Source organism: Ruditapes philippinarum, unplaced genomic scaffold, assembly GCF_026571515.1.
Source record: "Ruditapes philippinarum isolate M1 unplaced genomic scaffold, ASM2657151v2 ctg741_1_1_1_1, whole genome shotgun sequence".
In the NCBI taxonomy this organism is placed as follows: Eukaryota; Metazoa; Mollusca; class Bivalvia; order Venerida; family Veneridae; genus Ruditapes; species Ruditapes philippinarum.
This window is the reverse complement of record NW_026867313.1, coordinates 424,585-439,577: the sequence shown is the minus strand read 5'-3', so window position 1 is coordinate 439,577 and position 14,993 is coordinate 424,585. Positions and strand designations below refer to the sequence as shown.

Genomic DNA, 14,993 nt, shown 5'->3' with positions numbered 1-14,993 from the left:
GAGTTTTTGACAAACAACCCATATCCATACTTGACACAGAACGCGTCAAAGCAACCTTTCTGATCAATTTCCAGGATATTTGGATCAAAGCTGTAGCCTTTAAAGTGTTATGAAGGTTTTTATATATTTGGACTGTGTGACCTAGTTTTTGACCACAGATGACCTATATTCGATATTGTCTTAGAAATCGCCAAAACAACCTTCCTTATTAATTTCCAGGATATTTGGACCAAAACTGTAGCCTCAAGAGTGTTAACAAGTTTTTTTCAATATTACGGGCTGTATGACCTAGTTTTTGACCCCAGATGACCCATATTCATGCTCGATCTAATAATCCACAAAAAGCGTTCTCACCAATTTTCAGTACATAAGGATTAACAAAGAGTAGCCTCTAGAGTGTTATCAATGTTTTAGCTGTGTGCATAAGTTTTGACTTCAGGCAACCCATATTTGAATTTGATCTAGTAAACAGCAACACACCCTTTCCGACAATGTTTTGACCTAAACATAAGCATCAAGTTTATTAACGATGTCTTTCAATATATGGGCTGTGTATCCTAGATTTTGCCCTCAGGCAACCCATATTCAAACTTGACCTAGAAATCAGCAAAACAACCTTTCTTGCCAATTTCCAGGATATTTGGAGGAAAACAGCAACCTCTAGTGTAAACAACATTTTATAATATATGGGCTGTGTGACATTTTGTTTTACCCTAAGCGACCCATATTCAAATTTGACGAAGAAAACATCAAAACAACCTTCCCGACCGATTTCCAGGATATTTTGACATTTGTTTGTGTTTAGTTTTGTTTATATTGGGTGCCGGCTTTGCCATTTATCCCAGACTATAGGCCTCTGTTACGTCGGTGGTCGTAGAGCCTGGAACGGAAGACTTAGTTCGCCTTCAACGTCACTGATCGTAGAGCCGCAACGGAGGTCTTTTCATGCTGTCTTTCATCGTAGATCTTCTCTAGGACCCAATTCTTCGATATTGAACGCAGTAGACAATATAGAGGAAAGGCACATCTTCCGTGAGCAAAACGTCTTTGAAGGGCCACACCATTCGCCGTTGGTTAGGTCACACCAGCTAAGTCACCTAACTAGGTCACCCATCTGGTGGACCTATGCCTTCCGAGCGACATGCACGCCGCGAAAGGAAGTCGGAAGAAATATTTTTTGACAGTAGCATCTGGAGTGTTATATATTTGGGTTCTTTGACTAAGTTTTTTACCCCAGGAAACGCATATTCGAATTTGACATAGAAATCATCAAAATAACTTTTCTGAACAATTTCTTGGATATTTGGATCAAAATAATAGCCTCTAGAGTGTTTAAAGGCTTTTCAAAATATGGGCTTTGCGACCTAATTTTGACCCTACGTGACCCATATTCAAATTTGATCTACAATCACCAAAACAACAACCTTTTTGACAAATTTGGATCAAAACAGTAGTCTCTAGAGTGTGTGTGTGTTTGCGTTTGTTTACCCTCGCCACCGGAAAGAGACCATATGGGCGAGCAAAAGTGTTAACAAGGTTTATATATATATTTTGGCTGTGTGACCTACTTTTTTTCCTCAGGCGACCTATATTCGACCTCGACCCAGAAATCATAAAAACAATCCTTTTGACCGATTTATAGGATTTTCGAACCAAAATAGTTGTCTATAGAATGTTAAGGATGTTTTTCTATATTTGGGTTGTGTGACTTAGCTTTTGATCTCGGGTGACCCATATTCAAATTTGACTTAGATATGGTCAAACCAACATTTCTGACCAATTTTCAGAGTATTTGGACTAAAACAGTACAAGACTTTTCTATTTTAAGCTCCTGTGACCCAGTTCTTGATCCGAGATGACACATGCACAAACTAATCCGAGCAACTACCTGACCAACTTTGATGATGATTAAGGCAAAAATGTGATCACTCGAGTGCTAACGAACTAAATGTGGACGGACGACAGACGTCAGACGTCAGACATTCAACAATCCTAAAAGCTCACCTTAAGGTGAGATTAAAAGCCCTGACCTTAAATATTGGAACGTAGCATCAATTTGTAGTCTTCTACAAAAGTTATATTAACAATGACCCTAGAGTCAAAATTGGCTCTCGTCTAGACTCGATGTTTGATGCCTTATGTTCAGAACAGAAGTTGTATGAATCATGCACCTAGGATAAAAACGTGTTCCTACTCTGTGGGTTATTTAGCATTAAAAGGATAATTGTCCCTCGCCTTTTCGAAGAAAAAAGGGGGCTAAAGAAATGGGCTCCATCCGTCAGTACGCACATGCCCAGTTGACGTTAATGACATATGGTTTGTGTACAACTTGACATTATCAGGTACATTCCGTACAAATTGTATTTCAAGGGTTAGAAATTGTTCTCTGGGATTAAAAATGTCATTATGGGTTAAATAGATATAACGAATTTGAAAGGAATAACCCCTGTTGAAGGTCTGAAGAGAATGTCCCGTCCATAACAAAGCCATTCATCAAATGAATGTAAAATAGCTTTGCACAAATGTTCATTTTTATATAATCATGTCCCATGCGCGAAATCTACAAACCTAACACCAAGGTCAAGGTCATAATTGTTGATTAAATGTCAGCCCTGTCAATTTAAGGATATTTGTCTTGTCCAGTTCATAGCTTATCCATCAAAAGGATTTTGAATAAAATTTGTTTAACATGTTCATAAAAATGAGTCGGCGTGTCATGCGCACCACAAATACGCCTACCTCCAAGGTCAAGATAACACTAGGAGGTGAAAACTTCACCATGTCTATTATAAGTGTATAATTTTGTCCGGTCAATAACGTTTTCATAGATCAAGGGATTTTGACATTACTTGGCACAAATGTTCACAAAAATTGGACGACGTGTCATGCGCAACACCATGACTACCTCCATTAAGGTCAAATTTACACTTGGTGGTCAAAGCTTAACATGGTCTGTTGTAAGATATTTGTGTCCAGTCAATAATAATTTCCTCGTTCAAGAGATTTGAAATTACTTGGCACAATTGCTCACATTAATAGGACGATGCGTCATGTGCAACACGCGGATCCTACCTTCAATGTCCAGGTCATACTTGGAAGTCAAAACTTAATATGGTTTGTTATAGGCTATATTTTGTGTACGGTCCATATTTTTTTTATAGATCAAGGGATTTAGAAATTACTTTGTACAAATGTTCACAATTATTGGACGACGTGTCGTGCGCAATACCCAGACCACTTCCTGAAAGATCAAGGTCACACTTGGCGGTGAAAACTAAGCATGACCTGTTGTACGGTGTATTTTGTGTCCGGTCCATAATTATTTCTTTGTTCAAGGGATTTTGAATTACTTGGCACAAATGTTCACAATAAATGGACGCCGTGCCATGCGCAACACCCGTACTCTTACCTTTATGGTCAAGGTCACGCTTTGGGATCAAAGCTAAACATGATCTTTTACAGTGTGTATTATGTGTCTGGTCCACAACTGTTTTTATCAATAAAGAGATTTTAAAATTACTCGGCACAAATGTTCACAATAATAAGACGACCTGTCATTCGCAGCACTCATACCTCAAAGGTCAAGGACATAACTTACATGGTCTGTTACATGGTATTTTAGAATTAATTTGTTTTTGTCACATTTTATGTTTTAATAGTGATAGCAACTTTTCAAATGTATCTATGTTGACACATACGCAGGATGTGTATTGTTAACGAATATGTCACACATTTGTGAAAGTTTCGTTTTGTAGCTCCTCTCTCCCACACCCACTCCAAGACACGAAACAGGAACGCTATATGTTGCAAAAACTTTATCAACAGGATATTAATAATTATTCTGGAAAACGAAGTATGGGAATTATCTGAAAATGTACACACAAGTTATTGGTTCCTCAATACTTATGATCTTAATAGAAAAATAAAATATAAAAACAAAAAGTTTGATGAAGAACATTATAAAATGATAGGTTTTGGGAGATTAAGGGAGGTAGCATACATATGTATTGTGAGGAAACATGTCAATCAATTCATACATTGAAATCTCTCTTTGTAATATATACACTTATCTCTTTGTAATATATATACACTTATATAAGGATTTTGAAAGAGTCAGTGTGACCTTAACTGAGGATGCCATAACCTGCGCTCTACGCATCATCTCAGTAATATTTATATTTCAGCCAAATATATATTTAATTTCCTACGATCGGTTCAAAAGATAGAAAGCGGTCACAAAATTTTGACATTATGACTAAACGTGTGACCTAGACCTTGGCCTAAAGAAGTTTAAACCTGCCTTTTGCACATTGTCTTGTTATTGTTAACATTTCTGGTAAGTAGTTTTACTTTCCTTCCACTGGTTTATAAGATACAAACCGGACACGAAAACTCCTATCTAAGTCCATATAGATCAACTAATCCCCAGGATCTCAGGAAGCCCGAACGTCAGTTCTGCATACCATCTCATTATAAGTAATATGTTTACAAAAAGTTTTTATTTCTTTCTCAAAGACACAGAGCGGACACGAAACTTTGAAATTAACACAAAGTGACTTAGTGTGAACTTGACCTGAAAAATTGTCAAATCTGCGCTCTGCACATCGACTCATTATGGTTAACATTTCTGCTAAGTAGTTTCAATTTCCTGCAATCGGTTCAAAAGATACCTACCGGACACGAAACCTGCTATTAGACGAACGGACGGACGGACGGGTGACCATGTGCATTACAATATATGCCGATTTTTTCCCGGGTGATAACAACCTAATTGGAGTCCTTTTAAAAGTAATGCAAAATAACTACAAAAAAAGGAAATTTGTCAATGGGTGACGGAAATTGTAACAAAATCCACGGGCAACGCCGCTATAGCGTTGACATTGTGATCATCCCTCATATGTTATATATATACCTTCGCTGTCTTTGACGATTTTCTTGCTTGTGCTAACTTTACGATGATCATGTTACCTTTCTTCATGTCATGGTTTGAGCTCAATACAGAAAGGTAACGTGACTATAGTAAAATTTATTGCAAGGACGAAAACAGTTTAAACAACAATTACATGTCTGTCTTGAACTATAGCTTAGTAGTGTTTCTTATGTTAATCACTTAAAGTGTATTTAATAACCATAACTTTGATAGGAACACCATCGCCCAGGACCAGATAATGATACTTTGGGTTTTAAGGTTAAGGGTCTAGATAACCCAGGCCTTGGACTTTCAAGATTTTCCGATCGAGAGTAACTAACGAATTTGATGAATTCACGAAGCTGAAATTTCCCTACTTGTCCTTTGTTCTATGTACACTTTTCTTGTTAGATAAAATTTACGTGGTATCATTGAACAATATGTATGATTCTTTGTTGCAGATAAGACGTTTTGTTGGTGCAGCAGAATTAAAGCCAGACAGAAAACCTTTTAAAGTACGTAATTCTCATTTTTGTGTCTAAAGTATTGCAATTTGTTGTTTATAAATTTAAGTATGTTATCTAATATGAAATAAATGAATAACGATACGCTCACGTGCACCCACGCCTTTAAAAAATGTAAAACATTGATATTTTTTACACAGACAACACAAACACTCTCGCGCTTACTCACACATAAGCATATCAATAATTTATTACAGAGACATTTATACTTTGGTCAATCTATATATATTACCACGTATTTAAGAACTTTACCATTCATAAGTAGTGTTCAAAAACTAATATGATGGCCATATTTTTTCTAGTCTGTTCAAATGTTCAAATAAGCAAATTATACGCTATCCAAACACTGTGCCGGCTCCCTACACATCAAATTTTATGTTTTAAATGTTTCTGGGAGATCACCCTTTGTCCAGATTTATATTCTTGTCAAATGCCGTGTAGCGGCTCTAAAAAACTGATCCATACTTCACTTCAGTGCTGTTATATTTTTCTGGTTCATCTGGTTCATCGGGATCATTGATTCCAGCACCTTTGACTGTCGAATATTGAATACCGGTTTGGCGTTAGAAATGTTGCACTTTTATCATCCCGTATGCGCCGACTCAGTCAAATCTAGTCTGTATTTTTCTTGTAATTTTTCTCCCTTTTCCAATTTTTACAACGTATTAAACATTCGCACTTCCAAACACATCTCTTCCTATTTACTGACAAGACCTGAAAGGAACCGACAAGAACCTATATACCGGTGTATATATAGAAAATAATATTTATCAAATATTGATTAGGTTTAATAAAAGCATCTTTTTATATGATATGGCCACATCACGTTTCTTTTTTAATAAATTCTGAGATATACAAGTACAAATAATCAAGCCACTCAAAAAAAAAAAAAAATGATTATAATACAAAACAAATAGATAAAAGATAAACAAAAGATAATTACAGAATAACTTTTAAGTTATTTTTCACACTTCTAACAGTACTATCAGAGCTTTGATTATCATATAAGTAAATAGCAATGAACAAATACACAAAGTTAAACTTTGTAAAATTAAAAATTTGAATTTACTTAATATCAAGGGTTAAGTTCATATTCTTAATCAAAAGGAGTTTTTTGTTTGTTTGTTTTTTGTTTTTTTTTGGGGGGGGGGGGGGTGGGTGGGGTGGTGGGGGTCGAGGACTATTATTTTATCTGTGCTACTTGGAACTATTAGCGATTAGTTTTATAACTTTGCAATGATAAATCACTATGAAAAGTCTCGTACGACTAAAAAAGCGCGGCAGTTACGTACACATATTGAATGATTGTAGGTTCAATACTGAATTTCTTGCACTCGTAAGTTGAATGAAATCATACTATGCGAGCCTCTGGGGAGCAAAATATCATTTCATTTAACGAGATCAATAAATTTCTTAAGGGACGCTTGGGGTCAAATCCTGCCCCCCCCCACGTGATACGCCTTTGTAGAAACTATAAAAATACTTTAATATTTAAACAAGAGTGGGACATTTGTTTCAACGATAAAACTGGTTTTCAAACAATTTTTACAAAATAATATATGAAAAGATGATTTACCATCAAGTCTCAATTAAGTATTTGACTCCGAAGTGCCTGGGCATATAAGGGATAACGGTAACCAAGAATCATTTTTTCATTGACGCGCTTATAATTCAATATGTCTTTATGAGGGTCATTCATTATATAATGCAATAATTTCAGAAGTAAATATTCTTAGGTCGCTTCCTCTCTACATTCCTTCAAAGTAATATCCCTTGCGATCATTGACATACTTCCATATACTTATGCCCGTTGCTAGGCAAAAATTCTCAAGCAATCTCACCCTCGCAACCACCACAAATTCAAGTTCCTCTAAATCAATAAAACGAATACCCCTTATGACCTCGTTTAGTTTCGGGAAAAGGTCAAAGTCACAGGGATTTATATGTCCGGCAATTTTGAAAGTGGTCGTTTGTTTATTTCGGAAATTATAATATGAGTTGCATTTTATAAAGAATGACCCTCATTTACTTACAGTTTTTAAGAAGTCGCAAAAGCGGCTAAGGCATATACATTGTACTAAATTATTTGAATGAATGAAACTTTAAAACATTGTCGTATCGATATTCAGACATGGCCTTTTCAAGAGAAACACACAGTGACACCATTAAAAATTATGACAGAGATACTGAAAAACGAAGAAAAACAGGCTGCCATCGGATTGTTGTGTATGCGTATCGCAAAATTTCTAGAAAGGAGTGAAAAGAAGGATATAACATGCAACACAGAAATCGCTTTTTATGACGATGCTGGCAAGTTATACACAATATCTGCAGGAAAGATAGAGAACAATATTCTAGCTACATTTGACAGCAAGGGAAATCCTATCGTAAGAATGAATATCTCAATACGGCGACAGCTTATTTCGTTTTAGCATTTGCCTGTAAAGAACTGATGTAACACAATCAGTTGTATTAACATCCGTCGTCTAAACTGTTGATCAATACATATTTAGAAGATAAAAAAAATGATTTCAATTTCATATTATTATTTATTTTTCTTTCCTTTTCATAAAAAAATATCCTTATTTTCTTAATTATTATTATTTATTTTAACTTTATATTTATTTATCTGTATTTTTAAAATTTTAACTATTTCTTCGAAATGTTTACTTTGTGTCCTGCATGAATTTACAGGTGCTTTTTATTTACTTTTCAGATTGTTCAGTTTAAAGGCGAAGAATATTCATTTGCACCATCGGTAAGTGTAACATTTTGTCACCACTGGAAAGTACTTGTACTTCAAAGTTCGTAAGCACTAGCATAAGGTTCGATTATTAAAAAAAGGACACAAAAATCACATATTTCTGTTAAAACCGTCGTGGAATAAAATATTTTTCAATTCCTTTTTTCTTTGGTATTCGGATTACTGGTTTATCCGTGAAAATTATATTTGATTAATTCACAGGGAAAATATTATTTCACATTTTTAACAAAGAGACTACTTTTGAAAAGATTTCCCAGACCCACTTTTGTTTTCACATAATCAAACCTGATCTCAGCAAAGCTGAAATTATAAATAACTTAAATTACAAACGTACCTTAAAAGATAGAAATACTCCAATTCATTCAATTTACCGATCACCAAATATCGTATCTAATTTTTAATTTTATACAGAACAGTTTGATAATTACAATCCCTCCTACCCGCAAAAGTGCTTTTGATATCCTACGAGCAATAACTGCCATTAATGTGTCGAAGCAATAACAGTCCTCAAACAAGTTAAAAAGGTTTCCTGCGGTGGAAAGTTTTAATAATTTAAAGATATTTTATTTAACTGTTTTCAAAATTGTTTGAAAATAACGTTTGTATCGAGAATAAAGTTTACAATTTTCGATCAATAGGAGAAAGTCTTTGGAGACCGGTGACTGTCGAAGACCGGAGTAGATCGATTAAAAGGTCACCCGTCTGTATTATCCAGACGTTTGCAAAAGTGTTGATGATACAGACTACACTAATATTTTCATGTTTGCATTTTTATTCGTCTCATTATTCAACTTATTTTACCAGTCGCCCTCATCGCCAAGAAAATTTTGGACTTGTGAGAGGCTAAAAAGGACCCCAGATCGATCATAAGGTTACGTGTAACCAACGCTGAAAAGCATTTGACTCTATCTCAATCCATTGAGAAGTTGCAGCACTTTGAAAATAATTTTGATGGAAAAAGTCAACGCAAAATAGTGATTTTTGGAAATTTTGAGATGTAAGCCTGAGCATGTTGTTACAAAGGCAATGGTCCAGGCAACATTTGTGCCAAATTTGATTAGTATTGAAGCAGTTTTTATAGTTTTATAGCAAATTGAACTTGTAACAGGAGACTTTTCAATGAAAACAGCCATTTTTCACAAAATGCTCATGAAGTAATGGGTTAACCTTCACTCATAAATGACCTTGACCTTGAAGGTCAAATAATTGAAAATTTCCATTTATTTCTTCCTTTTTTTTCTGTAACTGGCTATAACTTTGTTAATTAGAATGGATTGACTTCATATAAAGACATAACATTCTTAAGAATAGGAACATCTTGTATGTTAAACTCAAATTGAACCTAGCTTATTATGACCTTGGCCTTGAATGTTAAATTATTGAATTTTCACTGATTTTGCTATAATTAACTGTAAATGAATAACAGGCTTTGGGCCATGACTTTGCAAAAGGAATGCATTCCATTACCATTACTTTTTGGTTTGGTGCAGTATCAGTACCAGTACCAAGACTTGATTTTGGGCAAGTAATGTAGTACATTTCCATTACATGGACCAAGTAATGCAGTATCACTACCATTACTTTTGAGCATAAGACGATTTCTTTTTGTCAAGATAAAATGTTTTGTAGCTTATAATTACAAAAAAAGCAAACTAATCAATACATGTATATTTGTATACATATATTATTATTAAATTTCTGAATCTATGAGACACTTTCAAAGAGTTTTCAGTTGTAATATAGGCATATAAACATTTTGCTTGATTATCTTCTTCCTTTATAGATGACTCAAGATATTCATATCTGTGTTTTACCTTTAAATAACAATACAACCAAACTGAATTTACAAAAAATTGTATTTTAAGTTTTTACTTAAAATTGTGTGGAGGCTGTAAAAAGTCGCCCCGTACATTCAATCAGGGATGTTATATTTCCGATCCTTAAAGATCGTTCAGCACGACATTATTGTTGTGCTTGTGGTTTTTTCGTTCTTTCTATTTGACATCTTTCTTGTTGGTGGTTCCAGTATTTCTTACTTGAATACTTAATGAATCAACCTTAGGATAATTGGCCTGCTTTTTAAATTTGTCCTTTTGACGTCGTATCTGTGATACGCAGGCTTCATAACCTCTGATCCCCTTTCAAAATTCCAGTTTATTTAGTTCCGCCCATTGTTTTCTCGTTTAGGGCACACACATTTTTTAACTTAGGGGTCATCATGGAATGGCACTCACTTGTCACATTGAAGGTCCCATGATAACCGCCATATGAAATAGATAAATACAGAATCCCTAAAGAAAGCCCAACACGGCAAAATTGAAAATGTTGCAGGCTCGGTTTGATTGAGCCTGTTCATGGACGGTACTGGAAAGTGCAAGTTACCGTCCACGCCCCTAGCACCGGCTTAAGCAGAATTCAACATTTAAACGTGAAATAGTACACATATGCGGATGTTTCAAAATTCTAAATTTTATCAGTTCATGTTAAATGTTGAATTCTGCTAAAGCCGGTGCAATTGGGGCGTGGACGGTAGTTTGCACTTGACAGTACCGTCCATGAACAGGCTTAATCAAACTGAGCCTGCAACATTTTCAATTGTGCCGTGTTGGGCTTTCTTTAGGGATTCTTATTATTCTCTATTTAAGTCAGTGAGAGTGACTATGCATTTCGTGATAATTAGTCTGGCACATGGCAGCTTGACAAAAGGTGCTGAAGTGCCAAATGGTCAAACAAAGGCAAGTGTCAAACAGTAATTTTAATCTTGCATTAAGGGTTATGGTTGTCAGCAGGGCTTTTCATGAAGGTGTATAAAATTGTCCTCCCAACCCATTTTATATAATGTATTTTAAGCAATGACAACCATCTCAAAACTGACGCTGAATATATCTTGATATTGACCTTGTGCTATATCATCTATTATAATGAGATTGTAACTGTCTTGGGTTAGTGTTCACTTAATTATTCAGGTCTATAATATTTGATATTAACTGTAAAATTGGTGAATTTAAACTCATCATTTTATCCCAATTCTACACTGAAAAATGTACAAGCCTGCAAATACAACAAATACTTCAATTCATACTAGATGTTATAAATCAGTGCAGACATATATGGAAATGGTATCGAATTTTCATGTTTTTATTTTTTATTTGACTGATTAAGGCCACCACAATTTTATCTTGTGTTCTTTTGATCATCTATACCTTATGTGACGTAGTAAGTTTGGTGAAGTAATGCAAAGTAATGCACAGTAATGCACCTTCATTACCTGAATTTTGCATTCCAGTACCATTACAAGTAATGCAAATTGGCATGCAGTATCATTACATTGCATTACTCTCAAGAAAGTTTTACAGTTTTATCTAATGTTTTTCTTTGGAGAGGATTTTCATTATTTTTTAATTTATTTACTATGTCTCTACTTTCGCTTATACATTCATCATTACCAAGTAAGTTAAAAATAAATACATCACATTCAACAATATCAGATTTGGACCCTGTTCGAGAATTGAAGTCTCCAAAAAGCAGTATTTGTTCTTTGTCAAATTTGTTTATTTCAAGTTGCAGTTCTAAATAGGGGTCTGGGTTGTCATATTTTGTTCTTATTGGGGGTATATATACAATACCACATACATTTTTTTCACTTTGTACATCTTTGAGATCAAGTTTAAACTCGAGTACAAGTTTGCTTCCACTTTTAAGAATTTTAAGATAATTAACAATTTCTTTTTTTAATAAAACACATATTCCCCCTGATCTGTGTTTGGAATATTATTTTCTATTATGCATAAAAATTTCAAAACCTTCAACAACAATAGTATCAAAATCGTCTAGCTTGCTTTCCTGAACACCTATGATATCATAGTAATTTATAAATTCTAAAAATTCAGGACATTTTAAACGAGATTTATTCATAGAACATATTTTAATATTCTGCTTTATGTTTTTGTTGTCCTCTTCGTCTTGCTAGAAATCACCATTTTCATAAGAACTTTCAAAAACAGTCAGTGGTATTGTATATCTTCATTGTTGGATGTTTCATATGAGTTAATGCCAGGCGAATGTTATCTATGTTTCTTTGTACCCATGCTCATTTCAATTGGTGATCTTGCTGGTCTTTTTCCAGTGTATGTTCATTGCCTGTCCTCATCATCTATATGTGATGGTACTTGGAACCTATTTGGTGTTTGAATGTTTGTTGCCTGCACTCTATAATTTTGCTCATTTGACCGATTCGGATTCGATTTATATTTGGTATTGGTGCAGGTTGTTTTCTGTGCATAATTTTCATGTTTTGATGTATATGTTTTATGCTCATGTTGTCTAGGTTCATGACATCTTTGTGTTTCTGATTCATTATTTTCACGACATATTCTTTCATTTTCAGTGTAAAGCTTGTCTCTGATTAATTTTGCGCTTTTGCCGTTCTTTTAAGCTTCTTTCAGCTTTGGGTATAATTGTTTCCTTCTGTTTTCTATTTCATGTGGGAATTGTTCTCTGATCCTAAAATTTGTATTTTTTAGCTTAACGGGGGCAGTGAATCTAATATTGTCTCTGTCTTTCAAATCTTTAAATTTTGTTTATGTTGGTCTAGGTTTTAACTGATCTATTTTCCTTCTACCTAGTCTATGTACCTTTGCTAGCTATCTGTCTTTTTTAATTTCCAATGTATTTTTGATAAAAAACTTTAATTTTTGTTCAGTATTTTCTGATTCACCAGGATTTATCTCATCTTCCGGTATGCTATGGAAAATAAGATTATGTTGCATGCTGCGACATTGTAAATCTAAGATGGATTTTTGTTGCTGTTCATGTTTACTTGACATGTCTTTTATTTCACTTTGCATGTTATTTAAAAATGCTTTTGTAGTGATTCCATATTAAATTCTACATCTGTTTTTTCGTGTCTTATGCCTTCATATAAATCATTAATGACCTCAACACTGTCTCTTGAATTCAGTGATTTGTTTTCCCTGTGTATGTAAACGTTCATTGAGCATTATAACATGGGAGTCAATTCTTTAAACTGTTTGTGGAATGGGGATAATTGCTTCAATTTTATCTTCTAGTTTCTTTATTTTGTCATTTTGCGTCTGTTGAATTTTTTCTAGGTTTTGCCAGTTACTACCTTAATTTTGCAGTTGAGATTCTATTCCATTTAATCTTGCATCTAATCTTGATTCTAATCCATGCAGAATATGAATCCATGGCAGTATTTCATTTGGATCTCGGTGAACAAATGGTAGGGGTGTAATTGTGATAAATTACCCTGTGACACGTTTGTATTACTTGCCCCATATATATCATTCATTTGATAGTTTATATGTTCAATATTGTGGGTGGGTGAGGGTGGCGGTGAGTAAAGTAATTGCCGCGCTTGGCTGAGATGATGTTCCGCTGATAATTGACAACATGTATGCGAATAATTATCATTGTTTATATCTGTGTCTTTATTTGCGTTGTTTTGACATTCAAAATGATCACTACTTCTATGCTGGACCTTTGATTTCTGTTTTCTAATGGGTGGGGTAATATCACTTTGATCTTCATTTGCTTTCATTTTCGCTATTTGGCTTTCTTTTTTCTTAGAATTTGAGCATCATTTCACACACATGTACTTACAATGTCATTCAGACTATTTTGCGTTTATATTTGTGTATTTATATCATCATTCCTACTGCATTACCATTACCAGTATCATTACCCCAAGCCTGCTGAATAATTAAACAATGGATTATCTTCATACTTCGATAAAAACAACCTTTTGGACAAGCCTTTCTGAAAGGCTGAACTGACTAAGATCTTGAGTTTTAAATGACCTTGATCGTCAAGGTTAGATAATTGAATTGTGGTTTTAATGGCCTGTAATGGTCAGACAATTGAATTTTCCTTATATTGCTATGTATTTATGGAAATGATTCAGACTTTTTCTTTAATTTTCTTTTTAAATATTTGTTTTAACTGTTTAAAAAGTCAAGCGCTCCACCGCTCGATGGTGGCTCTTTACTTTCCTCTATTTATTTTCTTTTTTCTTATAGTGTAACGATTTCATTTACCAGTGCGACAGAATCAATAAAGTATCAGTCGGACATATGATTGTCAAAGTTTGTGGAAATGAAGCCATGACAAATGACGACAATACGGCAAAAGCAAGGAAATTATTTCAAGGCTTTATCACCTATCTAGAAAAAGAAGAAAAAATCGACTGGAAAAATGCTGAAATAACAACTTATGACAAAAACTACGATGCGTGGAAGATGAGATCCGGAAAAGGACATAATAAGTTTGTTCTAAATGTAGATGGTAAAGGCGAATTTTTCATAGCAAAAGAGTAAATTAAAACAATGTGAGTATTTACAACAGACTGTCAAAAGGGACAATGAAATTAACTTTGAACTTTAAAGATAATGTATATATTACATTTGAGTTGGTATATATAACAATACCATGTAACTCTAAATATTTTGAAAATGTATTTTGGCACCCTCTGAGTCACTATTTGTGTAACATAAAAAAATAAAATGTAGTTTTATTTTCATTTTGTTTGCAAATTGCTTCCTTAATTACCTTATGTTTGTTGATTTCATACTGTCTAATTTAATATTTGTTTGCTTGGGTAACAAAAAACATCAAAATAAAGTAGCAAGAAAAGCTAAGTTAACATTAATTGTTAAACAAATAGTATTTATTTATTAAAAAGGTTATGTTTGCATTATTAAAAGGAAGAATTTCATTTCATTTTCAACCACTCTAAATCTGTAAGGTTGTAACAATAATATACCATGATAACATGCGA

At 34.0% G+C, this 14,993-nt stretch overlaps 1 protein-coding gene across 1 annotated transcript in view; it reads left to right on the top strand.

The window, feature by feature from the left end:
- LOC132735694 (uncharacterized) overlaps positions 1–14,733 on the top strand; it is a 30,016-nt gene extending 15,283 nt beyond the window's left edge. The window contains exons 3-6 of the mRNA XM_060722676.1: positions 5,371–5,424; positions 7,563–7,820; positions 8,150–8,191; positions 14,236–14,733. Of these exons, the coding sequence (XP_060578659.1) occupies positions 5,371–5,424; positions 7,563–7,820; positions 8,150–8,191; positions 14,236–14,532 (651 nt within the window). The 3' untranslated portion in view covers positions 14,533–14,733. The remainder of the gene's footprint in view (positions 1–5,370; positions 5,425–7,562; positions 7,821–8,149; positions 8,192–14,235) is intronic.
- Positions 14,734–14,993: the final 260 nt, after the last annotated feature.